Below are 20,984 nucleotides of genomic sequence, written 5' to 3'. Positions count from 1 at the left end.
AGTGTAAACAATACAATCATTTCCAGTGTTTATTCATCTCTGTACACTGCAACACAAATGCTTTACATATTTCACAAAAGGAAAACAAAAAGCATCCTTCAAAATGTTTCCAGTAAAATAATTATTTGGACAAGAAGTGTAAACCTGTTACAGAGTAATTCATAAATGAAGCACCAACAATCAAAGGATGATGGGAACAAAGTCGCACGAGACGAGAAAAACCGATGAAGTCGCACCATTTATGAATGTCGAATGCCTGAAATGACCCCGTGTGCAGCGTAGACGTCTAAAGATCATTTCTGTAGCAGCCTGCTGTTGATCGGGACGTAAAAAAAAAAAAATATCCCAAATGCCGTGGCGTCAGTGTTGTCGCTCCTTACTTAAAAAAATATCGCTTTATCGTTCACGTGAGAAAATAAAGTCGGGAACACTTCGTGATCCTCGTTTAGCCCTTTTTAATCGCGTAGTTGCACGCAGACGCACCGACTGAATTAACAAGGAAACATCTCAAACGGTTGAACACGCTCATCTAAAGCAACGGCTCTTTTCCCCACATCACTATTTCATACTGATTCTGTTTGGATCTCCCCGTGAACTCGTGACTCTACATCAACACCCCACTTAAAAGAAACCTCCCAGCAGAACTCTGCTTCATCGCTTCGAATCAAAGACTCGCACAGTCCCGCCGGTCTCTGGAACATGGTGTTTCTGTCCAATGACGCTCTGAAATCAACTACAAATACTCAACAAAGTGCATTCTTTAGTAAGTTTGGCTTCTTTTTTTTTTTTTTTTTTTAATTCTACTCCCACAGATTTAGTAAACATAATGCAACTCAACATTTGCTACTCAATTTTAAAAAAAAGTGTGGGAAAGAGAGGAAATCTTCCTGGTGCAAAAAACAAATAAGGGAACACTACTGGATTTTTCATATCTGTAGTTTCGACTCCCACTATATACTTGAAAGGCAACTCAAACTGACGAAACGCGACCGACGTCAACCACTACAGCCGCCACTACGGATGGCTGAACACCTTTACTGTTTGTATAACTTCCGTTAGAAGGAGGGCAAGTGCAATTTGTTTTAAGATGATGAGAATAAAATCTGACCCGTTCTGGTCTGACTAACTTGTCACCACATTGAGATATGATGGCAAAAATCCTGCTTTGCCTCCTTTTCTCATTATTCATGTACAGATTGTTCTTTCATTATGGGCAACACTAATGGGCAATGTATAAATAATTGGGCCAACACGTATTGCCTCTAATTTACGTCTAATTAACCGCATGTGTAGTGTTTTTAATTTAATTGATCTTAATAAGCATGGTTCAATCTAAGAGCTGTGTAAACTTGCCAATACTCATTTGAAAAAACTGAAATTATTTCATATTATTATCTTGTACTTTTGCCACGATTTCCCTCCGTTTGTTCTACTCGAAGTTCAACTGGTAACCAGTTCAACTGGGATAAGAAATGACTTCATGCGTCTTCACTGATTTCTGGGAGAAATGAATCAAACCGATCTTTTCAGACTGAAACAGGGAAACGTAATCTCTTAAAGAGAAATTAAATGTTAAAAAATCCTGACACATTTGAACGATGATTTAAGTGCCTTATTGTATTATTAATAACAAATAATATATCATGAATACGTTCTGTGTCAGAACTTGCACCGCAACCACATGATTAGGCTGGGGAAAAAATGACAGAGTCACCCAATCTTTTGATTCTACTTGATGCGCGTCCATCCACGTTTAGTTGGGCTCGCTCCCGAATAAAAGGGGGAGGAGCAGGAAGGTAGACTGTAGGTGCAAGAACATGAAATACGGATATGTACAAACGACGAGTGCAATGATCATGTGTCCTTAAGAAGACGCGTCATGTGACATTTTTGTCTACCTTTTTTTCCCCGATGAGTCCATGTCCATGTGAAGAAAAGAAAACAGATACGGGTGTGAGGGGCAGTCCGGGCCGGTATCCGGGCCAGTATCCAGGCCGGTATCCAGGCCGGTATCCGGGCCGGTATCCGGGCCGGTATCCAGGCCGGCATCCAGGCCAGTATCCAGGCCAGTATCCAGGCCAGTATCCAGGTCGGTATCCAGGCCGGTATCCAGGCCGGTATCCAGGCGGATGGAGTGAAAGTCCAGCGAGGCAGCTCAAAGGGTTCCCAGGCTGTTGGTCACTTTAGCTTACGGCTGTCCAGCCTCAGCCAGTGGACGCCCTGCCTCGTATAGCGGACCATGGTGCTCATACTTGACGTTAGGCTCAACGGACCCACAACGGTGTCCAGCTCCGACAGCATACCTGAAACATACAGAAATATTAGAGATAATGCTTTTTGTTATTCCCGCGACGGGGACGTTTACAGAATTTCCATCAGCCAACAAGTTAATGCAGAAAAAATGTGATAAATAAAACCAGTAAAGACATAATAAATAAGTAAACAGTATTTATTAGTGTGCTCAGTATCCTCTCTTAAGTTCCTTCTTAAAACTAATTTTCTTCTTATGTCTTCTCTTAGATTCATTCATTGTAATTGTTTGGTTCATTTGGCAACGCTCTCATCCCTCCGCTCTCACCGCTGCCTTTGTGCGCCAGCTCCTCCGCCTGCTCCCAGATGTCGTGAGCGCTCAAGAACAACGTAGTGATGTTGACGTAGCTGAGCGCCACCTGCCCGATGGCCTGGGGAACCGCCACGCCGCTGTCCGCGGCCGAGCCGCTGCTGCTGCTGTTGGAGGCGGGACCTGAGCCGGTGGACATGGGGGCTGGAGACGGCACGTTGGGCATGTAGGACGGGGTTGCCGACACTCTAAAAGAGATGGAGACCGTTTAGATGCTTCAACAGCGACCGGCTGAGTGCAATATGCTGCAACGTGTAAACTAGAGGACTTACTTCAACGCGGCTGCAGGGGGATCGTGGGATGTTGGGTTCTGAAAGAAGTTGAATTAAAATCACTGCTGGATAATTCTGTACATATTAGAATTGACCTTACTAATAAGATTGACAGTGGCATTATGGAGTCATACTTACACTGAAGTGATCAGTGAGGGTCTTTGAGTACTTGAGTGCAGTTTTACATTTGTGGCGAAACATGGCCATCTGCAGCAGAGACTGGCACTTCAGACTAGGACACACGATTACATGTTATTCAATTATTTACAGTCTCTGCATCTGTTCTCCTCAGACCAAATCATAGATGGTGGCAGGTTAAAGAAACAAGAAACAAGCTTAAGATGAGACAAATATATGTGAGACACATCCTATGAGATATGTTTGTGGAGAAATGGCACATGAAGTATGATCTACACCTTACCACAAAACTAAAAAGTCCTTCTCTGGGGGCACAGCAGAGGCGTCCACTGAGTTTTTAAGTTTCAGGACAAACCTGTGAGAGTGGAGAATGTGGCGGTAAAACAAAGGCATGAATTAGATACGATTATGGAGCCAACACATTCACGTTACATCTGGAAATTTGAATTAGATAAGATCTATATGACCATGAAAAGGACATGCAAACTAACACAATCCGACTAATAGTGCAGATAATAATGAAAGTGGGCTCGTACTTGAGCAGTTCCACCGTCTCTGCAAACATGGTGTAGGAAGACATAGAAATCTGGTGATCTTTCTCCATGGCGATGCCACTTTCAACAAAGTACATGGCTGCATCCAAGTAATTGAAAGCTTTACTGAGCTTATCAGACTACAAAGAGAAAGAGATGGAAAATAAATTGATTATAAGTTACTTGGAATACTGCAGTCACTTTAGTAAATTAACTCAAAACAAACAACCGGAGAGAACCGACCTCTGCATCTGCTTTGTGCTTCAGCTTTTTGGCCTCCTTTATGTAATGCTTCACTGGATACTGCCTACAGGTGAAAACAAAGGACTACAACATAAAACCAGTTGTCATCACAGATCCAAAATAAAAGCACTTTTTTGTAAAATTAAAACTCTGGTTTCTTTTGGTAAAATGTAAAAATGTTTGCCAGTCAACATTAGTAAAAACTCTCCACTTTATAAAACCACAATGGGTCATTTTTGAAAAGAGAAATCAGCAGTGAACATTTATCAAAACTTCTAGCTACAAGACTAGTGCTACCTTGATTGTGGAAAATGAGTCTTAATTATTTAGTGCGACGGATATTTGACACTTTTACCGTAGCTTTTAATATCAGCAGGAGAGTTCCCATTAAGTAACATTAAACTTGGTTAATAAAAGGCTTAAAAAAGTACACAGCGAAGTAAAACCTTCCAAAACTGACACAAATACGTCCAGACACAGACACAATTAAAAACAGCAGAAAGGATTTCTACCTGTCCTCTAATCTGAACAAGGGCCTGTTGCTGGAAGCTTCCTTGGGCGGCTGTGAAGAGGATGGGATGTCCAGGCTTCTCTTTGGGGGCTTCTGCCATGATTGCAGGGCAGAGTTTTTGGTTACAAATAATGTTTCACCAGTTTGTCTCAGGAAAACAAACGATGCCCGTACCTTTTCGTGGTGTGGGCGTTGCGTGTGCTTTTCACTGCTCTTCTTGGGCTTGCAGGCGTCTTTGCTCTTTCCAGCCTCCTTCCTGGACTCCCGGCTCTCCCCCGAGCTGCGTTTTTGCACCTTTGGGCCTTTAGTGGAGTCTTTGGGTGTCGGAGGCTGCTGCTGCGAAGGAAGTGGGTTTTTCTTCGCCTTCTTTCGCTCCATGTCCTCTTTTGAATTGCTGGAACGTCTGCAAGCGACAAGATTAGAGAGCTTGTGAGATCCGACACGCTCTCACAACGTTTCACTTTAAAAACGTTAATGTTAATGCGGGCTGCCTCTGAATCACGGGACCTACTCCAGTTTGACAGAAGCAGGAGTTGCTGAGGTATTCTTGTTTTCCAGCTTCTGTTTCTTCCTGGGTTGAGTTGCATGGTCTACCTCAACCTAGAAGATAACACGCCACAAGTTACAACACAGATACAGTGTACATGCCGACTAGACCATAGACCTTCATAATTCTCACATTTTGAGATAGACTCTTTTTGCTGGTTTTGGTGAGTTTGCGTGTTGTAGAAGCATCCTTGGCCCCTCCTCCTCCGTCTTGCACTATGACCAGTGTCGATCGCTTGGCATCGCTTGGCGTCTCCTGGTGGTTTCCGGAGGCCTGCGGGACTCTCGAGAGCAGACTTAGATCGATCTTCACCAGCAGGGATCTAAGAGGCCTGTGGGTGTCCCGAGATCTTTTCTGTCCAGTCTTCTCTGAGGTCTTGTGGTTTGTTTTATGAGGAATCTTGGTTCCCTTCTGGCCGACGGCGTCCGACGTTTGTTTGCTACAACTTGTTCTGAGCGGCGGGGCAGGAGATAGCTGGTCGGGCTGAGAAGAGCTTTGGGTGGGGCAGGAGCAAGGGTTGGGGTATCGCACGCCACATGATGGACAATGACCACACAGGACCACTGTGACTTTAGGCTGCGATCCAGCCTTCCGCTTGTCAAGCGGCGTGTGTTTAGAAGTCCTCTTACCATCTCTTTTAGTGTCACTGTTGGCCTTGCTTTTCTTGCCGAGTCCCGTTTTCATCTTAACCTTGGGTCGGTCTGTGAAACAGGGCTCTTTGTCTTGCGTGGCGACAACGCCCTCACACTTCATAGCGACGGCTCCTTCAGGGCGATCTGGGCAGCCGGCCTTCGCTGGTTTCGAGTTTTGTGCCTTGCATGAAAGTTTCCTGGAACTGCTACAGCTGTTCAAACCAGCAGAAGGTTTTTTTTGGCTACTTTGATGGTTATAATCGTCCTGAGGGCATTCGCGCTGCTGCTCGGGCTTTTCAAGTCTATCAGCGACCTCTTTGTGGTGAAATGAAGGCTGAGGTTTGGACTTCCAAGTGGGGTCGACCACCTCTACACCGAGTGAGTGCTTGGAGCTTTGAGTGGGCGGCGGCTGTTTGTGAGCGGGGCTCTCAGAGGCATGTACGCTGCTTTGACTCTCAGCGCCGGCGTTCTGCTGGCTGGACCTGATCCAGTTCCCCAACTGCCAGTCACCGTGGGCCACTGCTGGAGCATCAGGCTAAACATAAGTAATAAAAGGTTTCAAAAATTAGGATGATGAAACAGGTCAGAGAATGCATGTTGAATATGAATACGTGTACAAAAAAAAAGGACAAGCAGCCGTTTACCTCCGTTTTAACAGAGGTGGGGACGGGGACTTGAGGTGGCTCCTCGATGGTGCTTTCACTGTCGGACTCTGATCTTGCGCTACTCTCTGAATCGCTGGAGCTGGCGGACGCTATCCCTCTGGAATGTGCTGCTTCAAGTGAACTACAACACACACACAAAACACCACAGTGATATCGGTTCTTTGTGTTATATTTATAACGAAACCACTTGATTCACATTTTGTTAATTCTACGTGAACAAGTTTAGTCCGTTCTTCGAATAAAAGCTATTGAATACAATTAATTTTCTATTCACAAACAATAAATTGCAAAAAAAATGATCTCCAGATTAATTAATGACAAAATAATCTTTAGTCTGAGCCCTAATTAAAAAAATATTAGTAATATTTGTGAAGTACACAGCACAAAAAGCCAAATCCCTTACGATGAGGAGCTCCGTTGGATGAGCTGGGATGGATCTGCAGGGGAGGACTCGTAGTCTTCTGAAAGAAATGACAGAAATCAAACATTAGCTCAACAACAGAAACAACCCAAGTACATGAGATTTTAAAAGAGAAAAGAAAAAATACATTAACAAATGTTGATTTGGCTCACATGCACTGCAGCTGAGATGTTTTAGTCCAGTCCTGACTACCTACATATAACTTTACAGATCATAAATTACACCAGATAGACCAAATTTATTATATTAGCATGTGCTTTAATACGAGCTTATTGGGAAAAACTATTTCACAGCTATTTCACAAAAGAGAAAATGAACTAAAAATGAACAGGAGAGACTGTTGGCGCTGCTTTGACTCCATGGATATTAAAAAAAGGTAACGGCTGTACGGCCGATGCTCTGTGATGACAGGTCGATTTGTCTGCTACCAACATAAATTCCAGACTTTTAAGCTTTGCACTCATGTCCCATTAAACAGAAACATCATCGGCATTTATTACGACGTTCATCCTTTTTCTGTGGCTCGATGTATTCTGCTTTATTCTCTCATTACTCACTTTGTCCTGGACATGAAGAGACATGCTCTGCTTCCTGTGAAGACACACACAAACACAAGCTTTAACCTGGGTCACGCATATTTGATTGAGATTTGTGCATTTGACATGAGAGTGGTGTGAGACGAAAGGTCATTAAATTCACAAAGGTTTCTGGTAAACTTACATTATGAGATATCCTGTGTGCAAATCAGAAACTGGCAATTTGACCTCAAGGTCAGAGGAAAGGGTTCATCCATTGGAGAGAATGAATGTGGTTCTAGCATCAAAGCCAACCAGCAATTATCAGTGAAAATCCTTCAATTTAGTCAAATGAGAGAAGCATTTTTGCACTTTAGAGGATTTTTTCCATTTGATTTAGAGAACTTGGACGACCTTCAGTTAAACACTGGAATACTTTTTTGTGCATCACAAGGATTCCTCGCTTACGGTGGGGGAGGTAACTGCAGGATTACTCCCCTCCTACGTAAATATGAGCAGCGCCGCGGAGGGTAAAGTCTCAACGTTTAGGCTCTTACCGTGGCGGGGAACGGGGTCTTGGAGGGTTCAACTGGACTAGGCGTATGTATAGCTGTCAGGAGGGGGGGCCACGTGTGGGTCATTTCCTGTTTAAGGGAATAAGAAGAGTGTGATACAAAACAGGAGTCACATGGTGTCAAATAAACATGAATGCATGCAGGTGGGTGTTGGTTACTCAACTACATGACAAAGTAAACTACGTTGCTGGATTCCCCACTAGTCAGTCAAGACTGAAGCAACCTCTGATGAGAGGAGGAAGGCAACTCCTTCTACGATAAAGCCTTCATGGATTACCAGGACCTGGATGACTCTTCACAGATAGGCTGCTTTGTGAACATTCATAACTTTTCATCTGAGTGGACATGCTGATCTTTGGAAACTGTGAGCTGAGTGAACAGTTGAAGACGTACAGAGATAAGGAACTACTGTAGATCCAGGGCAGAGGAATGTTGTAAGAAAGCTAAAGAGAAGTGTATCTGCAGTTGCTCAAGTTTCTTAAGAGTTGTTGAGCAACTAGAAACGTGTATGTTTGTTCTTCTACAGTTGAAAACGTAACGTGCAAACCGTGCACTTCTTTTCAAATGGTTTTAATGGGAAGCAGGTACTGGACATGCAACTTTGTTGATTAAAACAAAAAAAAACAACAACAAAAAACACTAACATGGACATCTTCTGCACTTACTTTGTGGAAGTATTTAAAAAAAGGTAATTTAGCACCTTTTGTGTACAATAAATGTATGCACGAGTAAAATGTCCATGTGCACTATAATTAAATAAATATATTTTATTAAATGCCATAGATATTTTATTATGATGATGACAATAGCCAACTGTAAATAAGAATTTAAACATCTGGACTCACCCTCAAGATGTCCTCGACACACAGAACTTCATTCGACCTCGTCTGCAGAAAGGAAAGGAATAATTATGAGCTTCCACAAAGACAATGAAACCTGTATTCCATTAGAAGCTGAACAACAAACATATATAGAGATTTGTTTAGGGGGTTGTTATTTACAGAGAGAACCCTTTATGTAATTTCACAGGTCAAACTTTAAAAATAAGTAAATTAAAAACCCAATTATATCCGTCTTTAGCAGTGTGTGCAAAAACATAACATTAAAAATAACAATATTTAGCTTATTTCTTTTCTTTAATTATTGAATAGTATCCATTGCCACATTGAAATCAAATGTTAAACACAGAAAACAAAGTGAAGATGTGTATATCATTTCAGTTTTGTCCAGCAGAGAGCAGCGGACACCTGCTACCACTGAATGCAAAGCACTGGCAGTCATTTACATGAAGGCGTGCAGGGGGAGCTCCATCTATTTTTAAGATGAACATACTGTCCACACCAGAATGAAAAGTGGAGGATATTGATTCAAATATTTTTTTTTAATACATTTTGTTTTATGACATCCAAAAAAGCTAAAAATCCTCCACCTTATGAGTGACCATGTATTCTTATATTCTGTCTGCTCCATGTGAATAAAATCTGTGAATATAATGCAGTCCGATACTATATCACCGCTGACTACAGCCTCACCCACTTGACGAGTGACGCAACGCCCCGTATCATAGGCCGACCGCAACGTCGGATTCATACAAAGTGTGTGAATGAATGAGTCAACGGCCTGTTGCGTGGCATTTCGGTTTGTTTTCAGAAGCGTCTTTCAGTATTCCTTCTGAATGGACAGCGTTTTCAGATAAGGTCAGAGTGAACGGGCCCCCAAAGCAGTTATGCAAGTTGGTGACAAAGCTGGTTTATTGTTCTGCTGCTGAGCCCAGGGGGGGGGGGAAGTTATCAGGAGGCAGCTGAGGTCACTATACACACACACATTTACGCACACGTATACACAACCCGCCCACCGGTTGCATGCCATGTTTACCATGCTACGTACTGGGCTAAGGCATGACGCTACATGCTCAAAACGGCATGCTGGTGAGCAGTATTACGATTAAATGGAAAATAGTAACAGAGCAATCTCTCTGAAGTTGTAAAACAACACTTTCCAAAACTACAAACTCTTGAAACGAGGCTTCTGAAATGGTGCGTTTTCCTGGAATGCCACTGTGTTTTCCCTAATGTTGCTTTTTACATTCGTCAAACCAGTTCAGTGCAGAAGGAACTCTTTGCATTGACCCGTGTAAGGAAACCATTACTTCTTCACACATTCTTTGGTTTGGAAGCCTCTGGTTATACCATACATCCAAAAGCTGTCTCATGCATGGCTTACTGCAGATGTGAAACTTAACTCAGGAGTGAAGGTTGCTGGGAAATAGGGCAACGAGTGACTGCCTAGATATCCTGCCATGGATTCATGCCAGCGGTGATAACAGCAGCATATTCAGCAGTGCTGTACTGCTGCAGGATGGGCGAGGGGGAGGGAGCTTGATGCAGGTGCAAAAGTTTGTGTGTGTGTGTGTGTGTGTGAGAGAGAGAGAGAGAGAGAGAGAGAGAGAGAGAGAGAGAGAGAGAATCGAGTGGAGCTGGAGTTCAGCCAAATTCTCCCAAACAAAGAGAGTCCAAGACCTTTCATAAAAACGCCCGAACAGTCATGGAATATTATCAAAACTATGGAGAGGTTTCAGAGAGCATCCTGATACTAGCAGGCCCTCAATCCAAGAGTATATTTGTAGATAAAAGTCCCTGGAAGCACCAATAGATTCAGTGTTATGAAACTGCAAGAAATGTTTAGGTATATGAAAGAAATGCACTCGTAAAATAACCATTTTTTTTATTTCCAAAAGCAGGAATCAAATCCTGATTTCTGCAATGTGAAAAATGGGGAGGTAAACCGCAATGTTTTGGCTGCATTTACAGGGAATGGCCAAGAAAAGCCCCCAGATTAGAGGGAAATTGGCTCGTTTGGTAAGCTGGCTAAATACCTGACCTGTCAGGGAACTACAAAACTATAACTAAAAATACAAAAGCTTAAGGGCAGTATAAGCAAGACTATATTTAGCCATGCTCCTGGTTCCATTCTTCATGCTAAGCCATATTACATTTGAAACAAAAGGCATTCTAAGATAATATACTCACCTCCAAAAAGGGTGGCAGTACCTTCGTTTTGCCCAGGTCAGATTTGTTGATTAGCTCTGGCAGAGGTACATATGGCTCTGGCGAAGGCTTCAGCTCAGGTGACTCGCTGACCACCTGGTCCTGACCATCCATGGGCCGCACATACGCCGTCGGCTTCTGGGTCATCACTACGCTGGGCTGCTTGGACGACAGGAGCGAGGGGAAGGTCTGGGAAAGTATGGCGTTACCCTTGTTGGCTTGGGGCAGAGATGCATCTTTGGGGGACAGTCTTAGGTTAAATGTGGAGACATCCATGGTGCTGGCAGACTCAGAGGGGTGATCCGTGGACCCTTGAATCTGACGTCTGTCAAAGGTATCCTTAGTGTCCACGTCATCACGGTCACTGGAATGCGGGAAGGGTGGCGGCTTAACATCGGGAGACAGAGCAGAAATTTCCTGGGGAAGGCCGACCCACTCCCTGAGATCTGTGTGGGCTTCAGTCTTGATTTGTTGATGTGCTGAGAGGCCGAGCTGACCGCGGTTGAAAGACGCATCTGAGAAAGTGGACGAATGTCCATGTTGGTTGGGAGAAGAGGAGGCAGTGGACGTCCTCGCGGGCTGGGAGGCGTAACCGTTACTAGAGGGAATTTTCTGACTTTGGGTTGATACGCAACGGGCCTGGTTATGGAATGGAGGCTTGGATGGTTCGTCCGCGATTGGCTGCCCCTGATCCGACTGCGTGATAGTTCCACATGTAGGAATGGGTAAAGGCTCAACGGCAAAGGGACACGGATTATTCACATCTTCGTAACTGCCCAGCATCCTCTGGACTCGATTGGAAAGCTCATCCCCTTTGTTTGTCTGCAAAACGAAGGGGGTAAACACACAAAGTATTACCATTTACCTTTTTTTTATTAAGTTAATGTTCTCCTAAAAGATGAAGGAGCTGGCCATAAGTTAAAGAAGGAGCTGTGGTCCTCGTCATAAAGATGAAATAACATAACAACAACACAACTTTTTACTATCATTATTTCAGAAAGCACAATCATCAGATTAATCAAAACCTTTATTTATGATTATTTACAATGTTAACCAGTAAAAAACAGCATCTTGTTAGCCAAAACAATCACAGTAAAAGCCCTATATAATCAATAGAGATTTTAAATCTTGAGAGTCTTTACCTTGTATGGTTGCCCAAAGAGAGGCACGTTCTCAGGGTTGAGTTCTTTAGCTTGGCTCGTTTCTTGGTTCCTCTGTTCCCATGCTTGGAGGCGAAGACGGTTCCTTTCTTCATTGTATACACTGTAGAGAGGCATATCTCAAGTCGGCACGGATTACACTTACACAAATTGGAAAAACATGTATGATTAGTTACCCAGTTAAAGATATAGTAGGCGCCTTAAGTGAAATTGGTTTAATTCCTGGTCTTTATATGCAACTCTATGAAGGTAGACGGATACTCAATGATAACAGTGGTTTTGGTTAAACAAAAGAAAACATAGACACCACAAATTTATGGCATCCTATGACAGACATATCCACCCAAGGGGCAGCAGGGTCTAATGGGAGAAGACAGTGCCCATCTATCAAGTTTAATTAGCCTCACCGACGCCATGAGGATTCAACACAACATTCACATCTGTTCTCTCCGGTCCCAAAAGATCACATGCAACCCATGCAGACATATGGGATACTACTGGTCCAGACATGATGTCAATGGTCTAAACAAGTATACAGATAGCGTGTTCACTATTAGTGAATTACCATGTGGAACGGTAGACCCCCTGGGATCAAGCGCCACTTTAAACAGGAAGAAAACCACAGTGAACTCAATATTTCTTCCCAAAATACAGCGTCGACCGCCACTGTTCTGACGATGCATGTAGAATTGGTTTGCAAGCAGAGACTATACATGTGCAGCACCTAAACTTGCATGCAGCATCAATTTACAGCTAACAGGCTAAAATGTTTTTCCACCTTTAAAACACTAACTTTCTAAATGAGCCTGCAACGAATGAGCAAGCTATCCAGCAGCTTGAATTAATCTGAAGGTGTCATTTTCAGTCTGCAAATTGAAGCCACATGATTATATTAATAAGTGCTCAGATTATCATAGCCCACATGTTACAGATTGGCTGATTTGAGCTCCCTTCTCAGTCTGCCCTGGATTTTAAGGAAGACTTTTTTTATTTATTTATTTATTTTTTTACAGTAAAATTGCATTTTCCCCCAAAATCCGAGTTAGTAAAACATGTTGTTGTTGCAGAAATGCACGTGTAAGTGTGTGTGACGTTAGTTTTTATAAATAGCATTGTATAAACCTATCAGCCCCCCCCCCCCCGCCCCCCTCCCCAAAACCAGCTGGTTTAAAAAAAAAAAAAAAAAAAAAAAAAAAAAAAAAAAATCACACCAGCCTGCTCTTTCCAGCTGATTCCACCTCTTCCTCGAACTGCTTATCAAAGCTAAAAATAAAAAAAAATAAAAAAAACTCTTCATGTCAGTTTTACATTAAATCCAGGAAACTACCTTTTCTTTCTGGCACATTCGACTTTCAAAGTAAAACTTCGCTCGTGCGGTCGAGCTGGCTAGCCGTTTGGAGCTAATTAACGGTAGTTTAGCCGGTCGGGCTATGACGCTAGCTCCCAGCTGCTAGCAGCTAGCTGCGGCTGTGTGTGTGTGTGTTTGTACGTGTGTGTTTTTCTGCCTACCTCGGCTGAGATGCCATGGTGCGACTCCCGAGACAACCAAAGTTGGACGTCGTGCTTTCCTGACAGCCCCTCGGCAAGGTGCCCTTCCCACTTTGTCACATTTTCCTTTTCTTTTTTTCCCTTTCGGCCGCCGTGGAGTTAATTTAAATGGCTGTCAGGCCGCCGTTGTTGTTTGATAGTTGTCTGCTAACCGTCCGTGTTTTGGGTTGTCCACTCGCTCACTCTCTCTCTACCTCTCTCTCCCTCCCTCCCCTCTCTCTCTCGCTCGCGCTGCCTACTGGATTGTTCTACTCTATTCCGCCATCCGGGGACCGAGATCAGCTTTAACCACTCAAAGCAGGTCAGGGGAAAACATCCACAAAAAGCGGTCGTGTTTCCATTTTTACGAGTAAAAAACAACAAAGGAGTTCTCCCCGAAAGCTGCGTTATCCGCTGTTTAATTTATTTATTTTATCTCATCGCGACAGTTAGCCCAAACTTTCCACTGTTGCCCCCCCGCGCCCGTGACATGGTACAGTCACCTGCGTTTAAGAACAGCCTGCTGTTTGTGACTTTAACAGCCGTTTTTTTTTTAAAGCTCACGCGTTGTTTTGCAAATCATCTTGATTTTTAAGTGACTGTTGACAGCAGGAAGAAGGATATATGGATAAAATACACAGGACACAACAAAAGCTGGGGATTGAGTCTGAAAGTGGCAGGAAATATATGTTTCACTGCCAGAGGTGTCAAAAGTACAAACATGCTATTAAATAGTCAAGTAGAAGTACACATACTTGTGTTAAAAAAAGACTAGTGACAGTAGAAGTACTGATTCAACTTTACTCTTTTACTTTACTCAAGTAAAAGAGGGAGTACTGGCTATTGTACTCAAAGTATAAAGTAAAAAGTATCACTTTAAATAAAATAAAAAAAACATGTAGTAAAAAGTATTGCTTTGAAGGACAAAAACATGTGCATCTGACAGGACACGCTAAAAATAACCAATATGGAAATAGCATTAAGATATGCATTTGGTATTAAATACTGGATAGATTAATTTAAATTAAACGGGATTGATGGATTCATGTGTGACAAAAGAAGTTTTTGTGGCCACAGTTTTAATTTTTGGAACTCAATATGTCACACTGTATCTGATTGGCTGTTGATGCAATAGCGTACATTGTTTACAGCAAAAAAAAAAAAGCTTGCAGGGATTCACTCGTCTGCCCAGAAACACTGAAGCAGATCATAAAATCTTCTGAGTCACCACACAACCTCGGTGCCAGTTTTTGGTGAGTGAGTTCACAGCCCCCCCCAAAAAAACAACAGCAGACAAATCATTTGAACACATTTCAACCAGACGTGTAGGATGAACATTGCTGATGAAAGTGGGTCACACAAGAAATCCCGTCCAGCATGTCTGCTGTTCTTGGAGCATGCACGCCTGCATGTGCGTGATTTAATGCAGGCCCTAAAGAACGGGCTGTGCAGAAAGGCCTGTTATCGGACACTCACCCTGGGTGGTGATGTTATGCTGCCACATGGCCGTCGGCCAGCCGAGCACACCGACATCACCTCACTTCGTTTTAGAGCTGACTGGAGGCTCTCGGCAGCTGAATGCACTTTTAAAATAAAGATGCAACAGTTTGGGGCCTTGTGAGCATGATATACAGGGAATAATAATCCAAAAGGGAATTAAAAGGAACTTATATGACTTCTTCAACAACACTTACTTGAAGTACTGCCAAAGTAAAATCTAGGATTTTAATTTAATTAATTTCAGGAACTGATTGAGGTCAATGACATCACATTGTTTTTTTTAAAGTGTCTCAAATATTAAAAAAACACAAATATCTTAGTAGATGTCTCGACTGTTTCATAGCACAGAAACACAGAGACACAGTTCTGTTACAAGCCTGCCATCCAGAGGCTCGACGCGTTCACCTGCAGTCTGATGCTTTCGTTGCTCTGAAGGATAACCCAGTAGGTGGCGCTGCATCGTCCCAAGTGAGTTAGAGAACAGACAACCAATGCACAACCATTTGTTTTGATTTTTTGGGGTAAATGTGCGTATATTTTATGAAAACCAGAGCAGCACACACGTGTATACAGTGACAAATACATACAGAATGCACATATAGCACTGTACATAGTAGCAGTATTCCCAATATAGCAGTAAATCTAAAAAGAAAATAAAAAAAAAGGATGATTGGTCCTAACTTATTCTGTTTTGCAGCAACAGAAATAGTGAAATTAAGTTCTCGTTCTACTCGAGCTTCACAATAATATTTCTCAAACGCATAAGCACAACAAACACGTCAGTGAGGAAAATAAAAATGAGCATGTGTGATCGTGCACGTCCCTTATTTACATTCTTCATTTAACAGAGAACTTTTGCATCACTTTGGTTGCCTTTCAATCCAGCAGAGCACTAAACCCTAAACATCCGTCACACGCCCTTTACCCTTTGGTACCCTTTTTCCACAACAGTCCTGTCTATTATTTATTATTTGACTTTTTCTAGCTTTGTTGCCCCTAGCTGGTATTTCAAATTCCTTGTCCGTGCATGCACAATCGGCCAATTAGTGGATTCACACATGCAAAGTGATCCAAATCTGCTTTTATGATCGAAATGCCATCAAATACCTTCACAACTAAAAGAAAAAGACAAAATGTTTAAAGTCAAATCAAACCAAAAGACTACATTTATTCTAATTATATATATAAAAAAAAAAAAAACAGCAAATCAGAGAGAGGATATAGACAATATAATTTTCACAATACCCTGCAAGTACTTAACTTGATATGTTAATTAATGGAAATGTCTTGTCCATAATAATCCATCACATGGAAGTAGTTTAACAGGACAGCTGAGATTATTATTATGGTTATAATACATGGGAGATTTACCCATTCACATGAGGTTTTAAGTATGGTGACGACCTATCATGTTAAACAACCAGCGACCCTTATAGATTATACAGTGGAATATATACGAGCTACATTTACTCTTTACCCTCAGCCCTTGTACATAAGCACCCATTTGAGGTACTTGTACTTTACTTTTCCCATTTTATACCGTGTACTCCAGCTATAGTTACTTTACAAATACAAACATATTAAGAGCTTATAAAACATTTCTTCTTCCAGCTGCAAAAAAAAAGTGAAAAGTTGCTGCTTTTCCTTTTATTTATATATATATATATATATATATATATATATATATATATATATATATAATAATTTTGAGGTTTGGACTACTGAAGACGTCACTTCAGGATCTGAGAAAATACTCCAGAGTTGAAACACAATGACTATAATCAATAGTTAATAATATCTACTACAACATTAAAACACTGCTTACAAATCAATGCTTGAGAATACAATAAGGTTTATAATATAATAGTTACCAGTGTATTTTTTTTTATTTTTTAGCTTGAATAGTTTTAAGTACATTTTCATGATTAGACTTGCATCCTTTTACATTTGCAAGACTTTCTGTATGGGTTCAGTATCCATACAGTATGGTATTAGTACTTCTGAGTAGATCTGAGTACCTCTTCCATCGTTGAGATTTTATGTGCCAGATTTCCTCTGCCAGAAGGTGACCAGAAAGGGAGGACATTTAAGCACTCTGTCCCCCAGGACGTTTTCCTGGGGGACAACCTGCACGCAGAACGGCGTCCCCGCCGCCGTCTCCGTGCTGAAGTGCGGCGTGACCTCATATCGGATGCCACAGCCGTCTGCGATGGTGGTGGGCCCGTCGTGTGCCAGCAGTGCGGCGGCGCCGGAGTCGGCGGCTCTGACTTCTATCCTCTCGTGTCCGACTGCAGACGCGTCCAGGGGCAGGACCACGTAGGCAGCCTGGAAGCTCTCCCCGATGGTGCACTTGAGCTCCGTAGACCAACAGTACTCCCCGAGGTCTCCTAGAAAGACAAACTCCATGAAGGCCTAACTGAGCAGATCCATATGTGCACCATAAAAAACTGAAGCCACTGACAATGTCTCCACATTTAGTTCAGGCACTATTTTTAGAAACCATTCCTCGATGGAGATGTTCCTTACCTTCTGTGGAACCTTGAAGCCGTATATTATGATTGTCCTGAATCTGCAGTTTCCTGGCGTAGGTCAGCCCGGTGCACTCCATCAAGCAGTCCGTTACGTGTGCCGCTGACACCGGGTCAGGCATCGGATTCAGCAGCGTCTCCTTCTCTGAGCATTCAACCGCCCCGACGGCCAGGAGGAGGGGGGACAGCACGCCCAGAGACACCCACACAGTTAAATATCTTGACATTCTGTCCCTTATCAGTAAAATAACAAATAGCTGGCGAGGTTGAAGTACTGGCCCAGATCTTGGCGTTCTCTTGCAAAAACTGACTGTCGTCCAGGATCAATATCTCGCTTTGCAATCATAAATCAGGGTTAAGGTTCGAGTGCAGCAGCGGTTACATATGTCAGCCCAGAGTACAAACAAATGCACAGCAGCTGAAAACGGTGAAGACTTCTCAGAAGTGCGCAACATGCTGCTCTTCCCCTGACCAGCGTTTGGTTTCCTGGTGCTCAGTGCCAACATTTCTTCCACTGCTATTTTTTTTTTTTTTTTTACTCCCTCTAGACTCGACATGCAACCGTCTGGAATGCACAAGATGCAGAAAAAGGCTGGCATGGGAAACGGTTTCAACCAAATCAGGTTAAATGTTGTCGGGGAAAAACAAACAAAAAACAATGTTGGTTTTAATCAAATTTATTCAAATAATTGTGAGCGAGAAATCATGAAATCAGTACAAATGATTAGGATGTCAAAGCAGTGTCATGAGCACAATAAAACATCTGTGAGTCGAGGTGATAAATCACGCTGGTGAGCAGTAGTACACGTGTGTAAATACTTAAAAAAAAACAGTGAGGTAACTTTGTTAATCATAAAACAAAATGAGTCTGTAACTAATCTCAAAGAGACATATGAGGAAAAAAAGGTTAAAATATTATAGTTATGAAAGCACACAGTAGGTCAAAGAAAAATGTTCTGGATTATAATAATATAAAACAATCGATTGACAAATTTAGCTTGAAATCACAATTTCGACATGATTATATTGACTGCCAGGCTTTGATATTTAATCATATTATTATTATGGACAAAGTAACACATAAAATGAAATGCGATGAAACAAAACATGTCAAGTGAAAGATTATAGTCACTATATTTGGGGGTGTTTGCATTTTTTTTTACTTGATGAAAATGTAGCACGGGACAATGGATGTTTGTAGGAAAAGCACAGATATTGTTTATATTCAGGAGGTATTGATTCTAACAAAACACCCACAACATGGCAAGCACATACAGCACCTAACTTAAATATTAAATATTTTGTATTTGACCTCAGTTTACCTTTTGACCTCTTGCCCATAAGAGGAAATATTGTTTTCACAGATGAGACGAGACAACTGGCCTGTGTGAGGATTTGGCTCCGCACAGTCTCACATTTTTGGAGGGAACACTCAGTAACAGTTTAGCTTTAAATAGCACTCTGTACCCATGACATTTAAAGGTAAACCAGCATTTATTACGCGAGTGTTAGCTGCAATTCATTTCCAGCTCTTGGTTTCAAGAGAAATTCTTAGATTTAATCGACAGATATTCATTTGCAAAATCCATCCATATGACACGACATGCAAATGTGGATTGTAATTTGAGATCAACAACGTTCGTGGACTAAAATAATATCTGATCGGTTGTATGTCTGGCTCAACAGCTGTGTGCTGGTACACTTTGGTTAGAATGGAGGAACAGGAATGCTTCCCACGCTCAGTGTTGAATACACACCGTAGGGGATCTGAGATAAGTGTAGTGAGAGAAGATAGGCCTGCATGTCATTTTTACTTTCTACATTTCTGTATTTGCTTAATAAAACAAACAAAAAATCTTTTTAATAAAATATATGAACCTTTACTCTCCGCTGGGCTGCACGAGGTCGCCGGGCCTGCAGCCGCAGCTGCGGATCAGCTGCACGGAGGAAATGACGAGGGAGATGGATTCGTCCATGTAGAGCACAGGCACCATTTCCTGGGACGTGGGCTCGCAGCATGGCACCTGGAGAGGAGCAGAGAGAGGAGGAGGAGGAGGAAGCCTTGGTCACACAGTTTGTCACACTTTTCTCCTAATGAAATATACATTCATACTGACGGTAAAATAGAAGAATGCATGCTAGAGTGGCGGTGCAATGAAAGAAAATGCATAATGCAAAAGAGATTGACAAAACGTCAAAAACAATTACAAATGTGGTCTTTCAAAAATGCTTTTATTTGAAAAGATGCAGTCAAGAACTTGCACATGTGAGTGCGAACACATTTATCTGTGATAGGCCAACTTCAGGGAGTGTCTCGGCTTGGATTTGGTACATTTGTGTTGGCAGGCGAGAGAAAACAGGCTTATCTTTTGGCACCTGTTTCACCTCCACAACACACACACACACACACACACACACACACACACACACACACACACACACACACACACACACGCACACACGCACACACGCACACACACGCACACACACACACACACACACACACACACACACGCACACACACGCGCACACACACACACACACACACACACACACACACACACACACACACACACACACACACACACACACACACACACACACACACACACACACACACACACACAGAAAGTATCCATGCATGTAGACTCAAACACTGCAACACCTCATTTGTGTCGTAAGAGAGGGAGGAAAGTACGATAAAAATATCTCTGCATGTAAATGTGTGCAATATAAACTCTATTCAAATGTCAAATGAGAATCGTACCTGCGAGCCGGCGTCCTGGACGTTGGCGTGGGACGATGGACACTGCACGGTGGTCCCGTCGGGGCTGCAGAGTGCACACTGAGAGAGGGTCAGGCTGGCAGGATGGATCACCCAGTTGTCCCATCCCAGATCTGAGCAGAGACATTAGAGATGTTACAGAACATGCAGTATTTGCACGTCTTCATGTTAAATTGTTGCGTACCTTTCATGAAGACCTCAGAGGTCGTGGAGCAGCACTTCAGGCTCGTACCGTTCCCAACATCAGGTGACGCAGAGCTGCCAGAGGTACCTGTAACTGGAAGGACAAACACACATTTTCTTTGGCTGGGTTTCAACGAGGGTGGAAAAAGGAAAAAACGTTTCTGGGAATTTAGATTTCCTGCTCACCTGCCGCGTCCTTGGCTGTGTGGGGGATGGTGCTGAAGGTGGCCCTCCATTGCTCTCTGACACCGTCGAGCCCCCCGGCAGGCAGCCGTGGCTCCGCCTGCAAGTTGAGAGCCTCGAGTAGACCCTTCCTGATGGACTGCAGGGACCGACCCTGGCACCTGAACGTCACATATCACTCATTTAAAACATACAAAGTTGTTTGGCTCAGACCACTGATGATGATTACACTGCCGAAGCCAACGAGAACACTGTGTTACATCTATTTGCAACATTCTCCATCCATCCATCCATCCATCCATCCATTGTCTACCGCTTATCCTGTATTCAGGGTCGCGGGGGGGCTGGAGCCGATCCCAGCTGTCATTGGGCGAAGGCAGGGTACACCCTGGACAGGAC

The 20,984-nt window shown here is 42.8% G+C and overlaps 3 protein-coding genes across 3 annotated transcripts in view; all 3 read right to left on the bottom strand.

Annotated features, from left to right (window-relative positions):
• Positions 1 to 16: 16 nt before the first annotated feature.
• On the bottom strand, positions 17 to 13,799 carry aff1 (AF4/FMR2 family, member 1). The gene is made up of 19 exons (XM_084034993.1): positions 13,389 to 13,799; positions 11,862 to 11,982; positions 10,702 to 11,541; positions 8,518 to 8,559; positions 7,655 to 7,741; positions 7,140 to 7,173; positions 6,565 to 6,622; positions 6,141 to 6,282; positions 4,997 to 6,031; positions 4,829 to 4,917; positions 4,492 to 4,720; positions 4,319 to 4,410; positions 3,807 to 3,870; positions 3,567 to 3,703; positions 3,314 to 3,385; positions 3,031 to 3,124; positions 2,893 to 2,930; positions 2,579 to 2,808; positions 17 to 2,303 (listed from the first exon to the last, which is right to left on the bottom strand). The coding sequence occupies exons 1-19, from the start codon at positions 13,403 to 13,405 to the stop codon at positions 2,179 to 2,181; spliced, it is 3,546 nt and encodes a 1,181-aa protein (XP_083891119.1). The 5' UTR covers positions 13,406 to 13,799; the 3' UTR covers positions 17 to 2,178.
• Positions 13,800 to 16,054: 2,255 nt separating this feature from the next.
• Positions 16,055 to 17,901, bottom strand: LOC311029731 (uncharacterized protein). The gene is made up of 2 exons (XM_084035024.1): positions 17,433 to 17,901; positions 16,055 to 17,293 (listed from the first exon to the last, which is right to left on the bottom strand). The coding sequence occupies exons 1-2, from the start codon at positions 17,659 to 17,661 to the stop codon at positions 16,944 to 16,946; spliced, it is 579 nt and encodes a 192-aa protein (XP_083891150.1). The 5' UTR covers positions 17,662 to 17,901; the 3' UTR covers positions 16,055 to 16,943.
• Positions 17,902 to 18,106: 205 nt separating this feature from the next.
• The window catches only part of LOC311029465 (uncharacterized protein), a gene marked incomplete at its 5' end in the record, with an annotated part of 4,588 nt that continues 1,710 nt past the window's right edge, over positions 18,107 to 20,984 (bottom strand). The window contains 4 exons of the mRNA XM_084034604.1: positions 18,107 to 19,458; positions 20,202 to 20,332; positions 20,404 to 20,496; positions 20,589 to 20,746. Of these exons, the coding sequence (XP_083890730.1) occupies positions 19,315 to 19,458; positions 20,202 to 20,332; positions 20,404 to 20,496; positions 20,589 to 20,746 (526 nt within the window). The 3' untranslated portion in view covers positions 18,107 to 19,314. The remainder of the gene's footprint in view (positions 19,459 to 20,201; positions 20,333 to 20,403; positions 20,497 to 20,588; positions 20,747 to 20,984) is intronic.

The sequence above is a fragment of the Eutrigla gurnardus genome, assembly GCF_963514095.1.
Source record: "Eutrigla gurnardus genome assembly, chromosome: 19".
Classification (NCBI taxonomy): domain Eukaryota; kingdom Metazoa; phylum Chordata; class Actinopteri; order Perciformes; family Triglidae; genus Eutrigla; species Eutrigla gurnardus.
Note: the sequence above shows the minus strand (reverse complement) of the source record. Positions and strands in the feature narration are given on the sequence as shown.

Excerpts from the sequence above, each read along its gene's own strand:
- aff1 (XM_084034993.1), bottom strand. Across the intron at positions 4,918-4,996 it reads AAAAGAGTCTATCTCAAAAT|GTTGAGGTAGACCATGCAAC; the intron begins GTGAGAATTATG and ends GTTATCTTCTAG. Across the intron at positions 4,721-4,828 it reads CCTGCTTCTGTCAAACTGGA|ACGTTCCAGCAATTCAAAAG; the intron begins GTAGGTCCCGTG and ends TGTCGCTTGCAG.
- LOC311029731 (XM_084035024.1), bottom strand. The coding sequence starts at position 17,661 with ATGTCAAGATATTTAACTGTGTGGGTGTCTCTGGGCGTGCTGTCCCCC. Across the intron at positions 17,294-17,432 it reads GCTTCAAGGTTCCACAGAAG|GAGACCTCGGGGAGTACTGT; the intron begins GTAAGGAACATC and ends TTGTCTTTCTAG.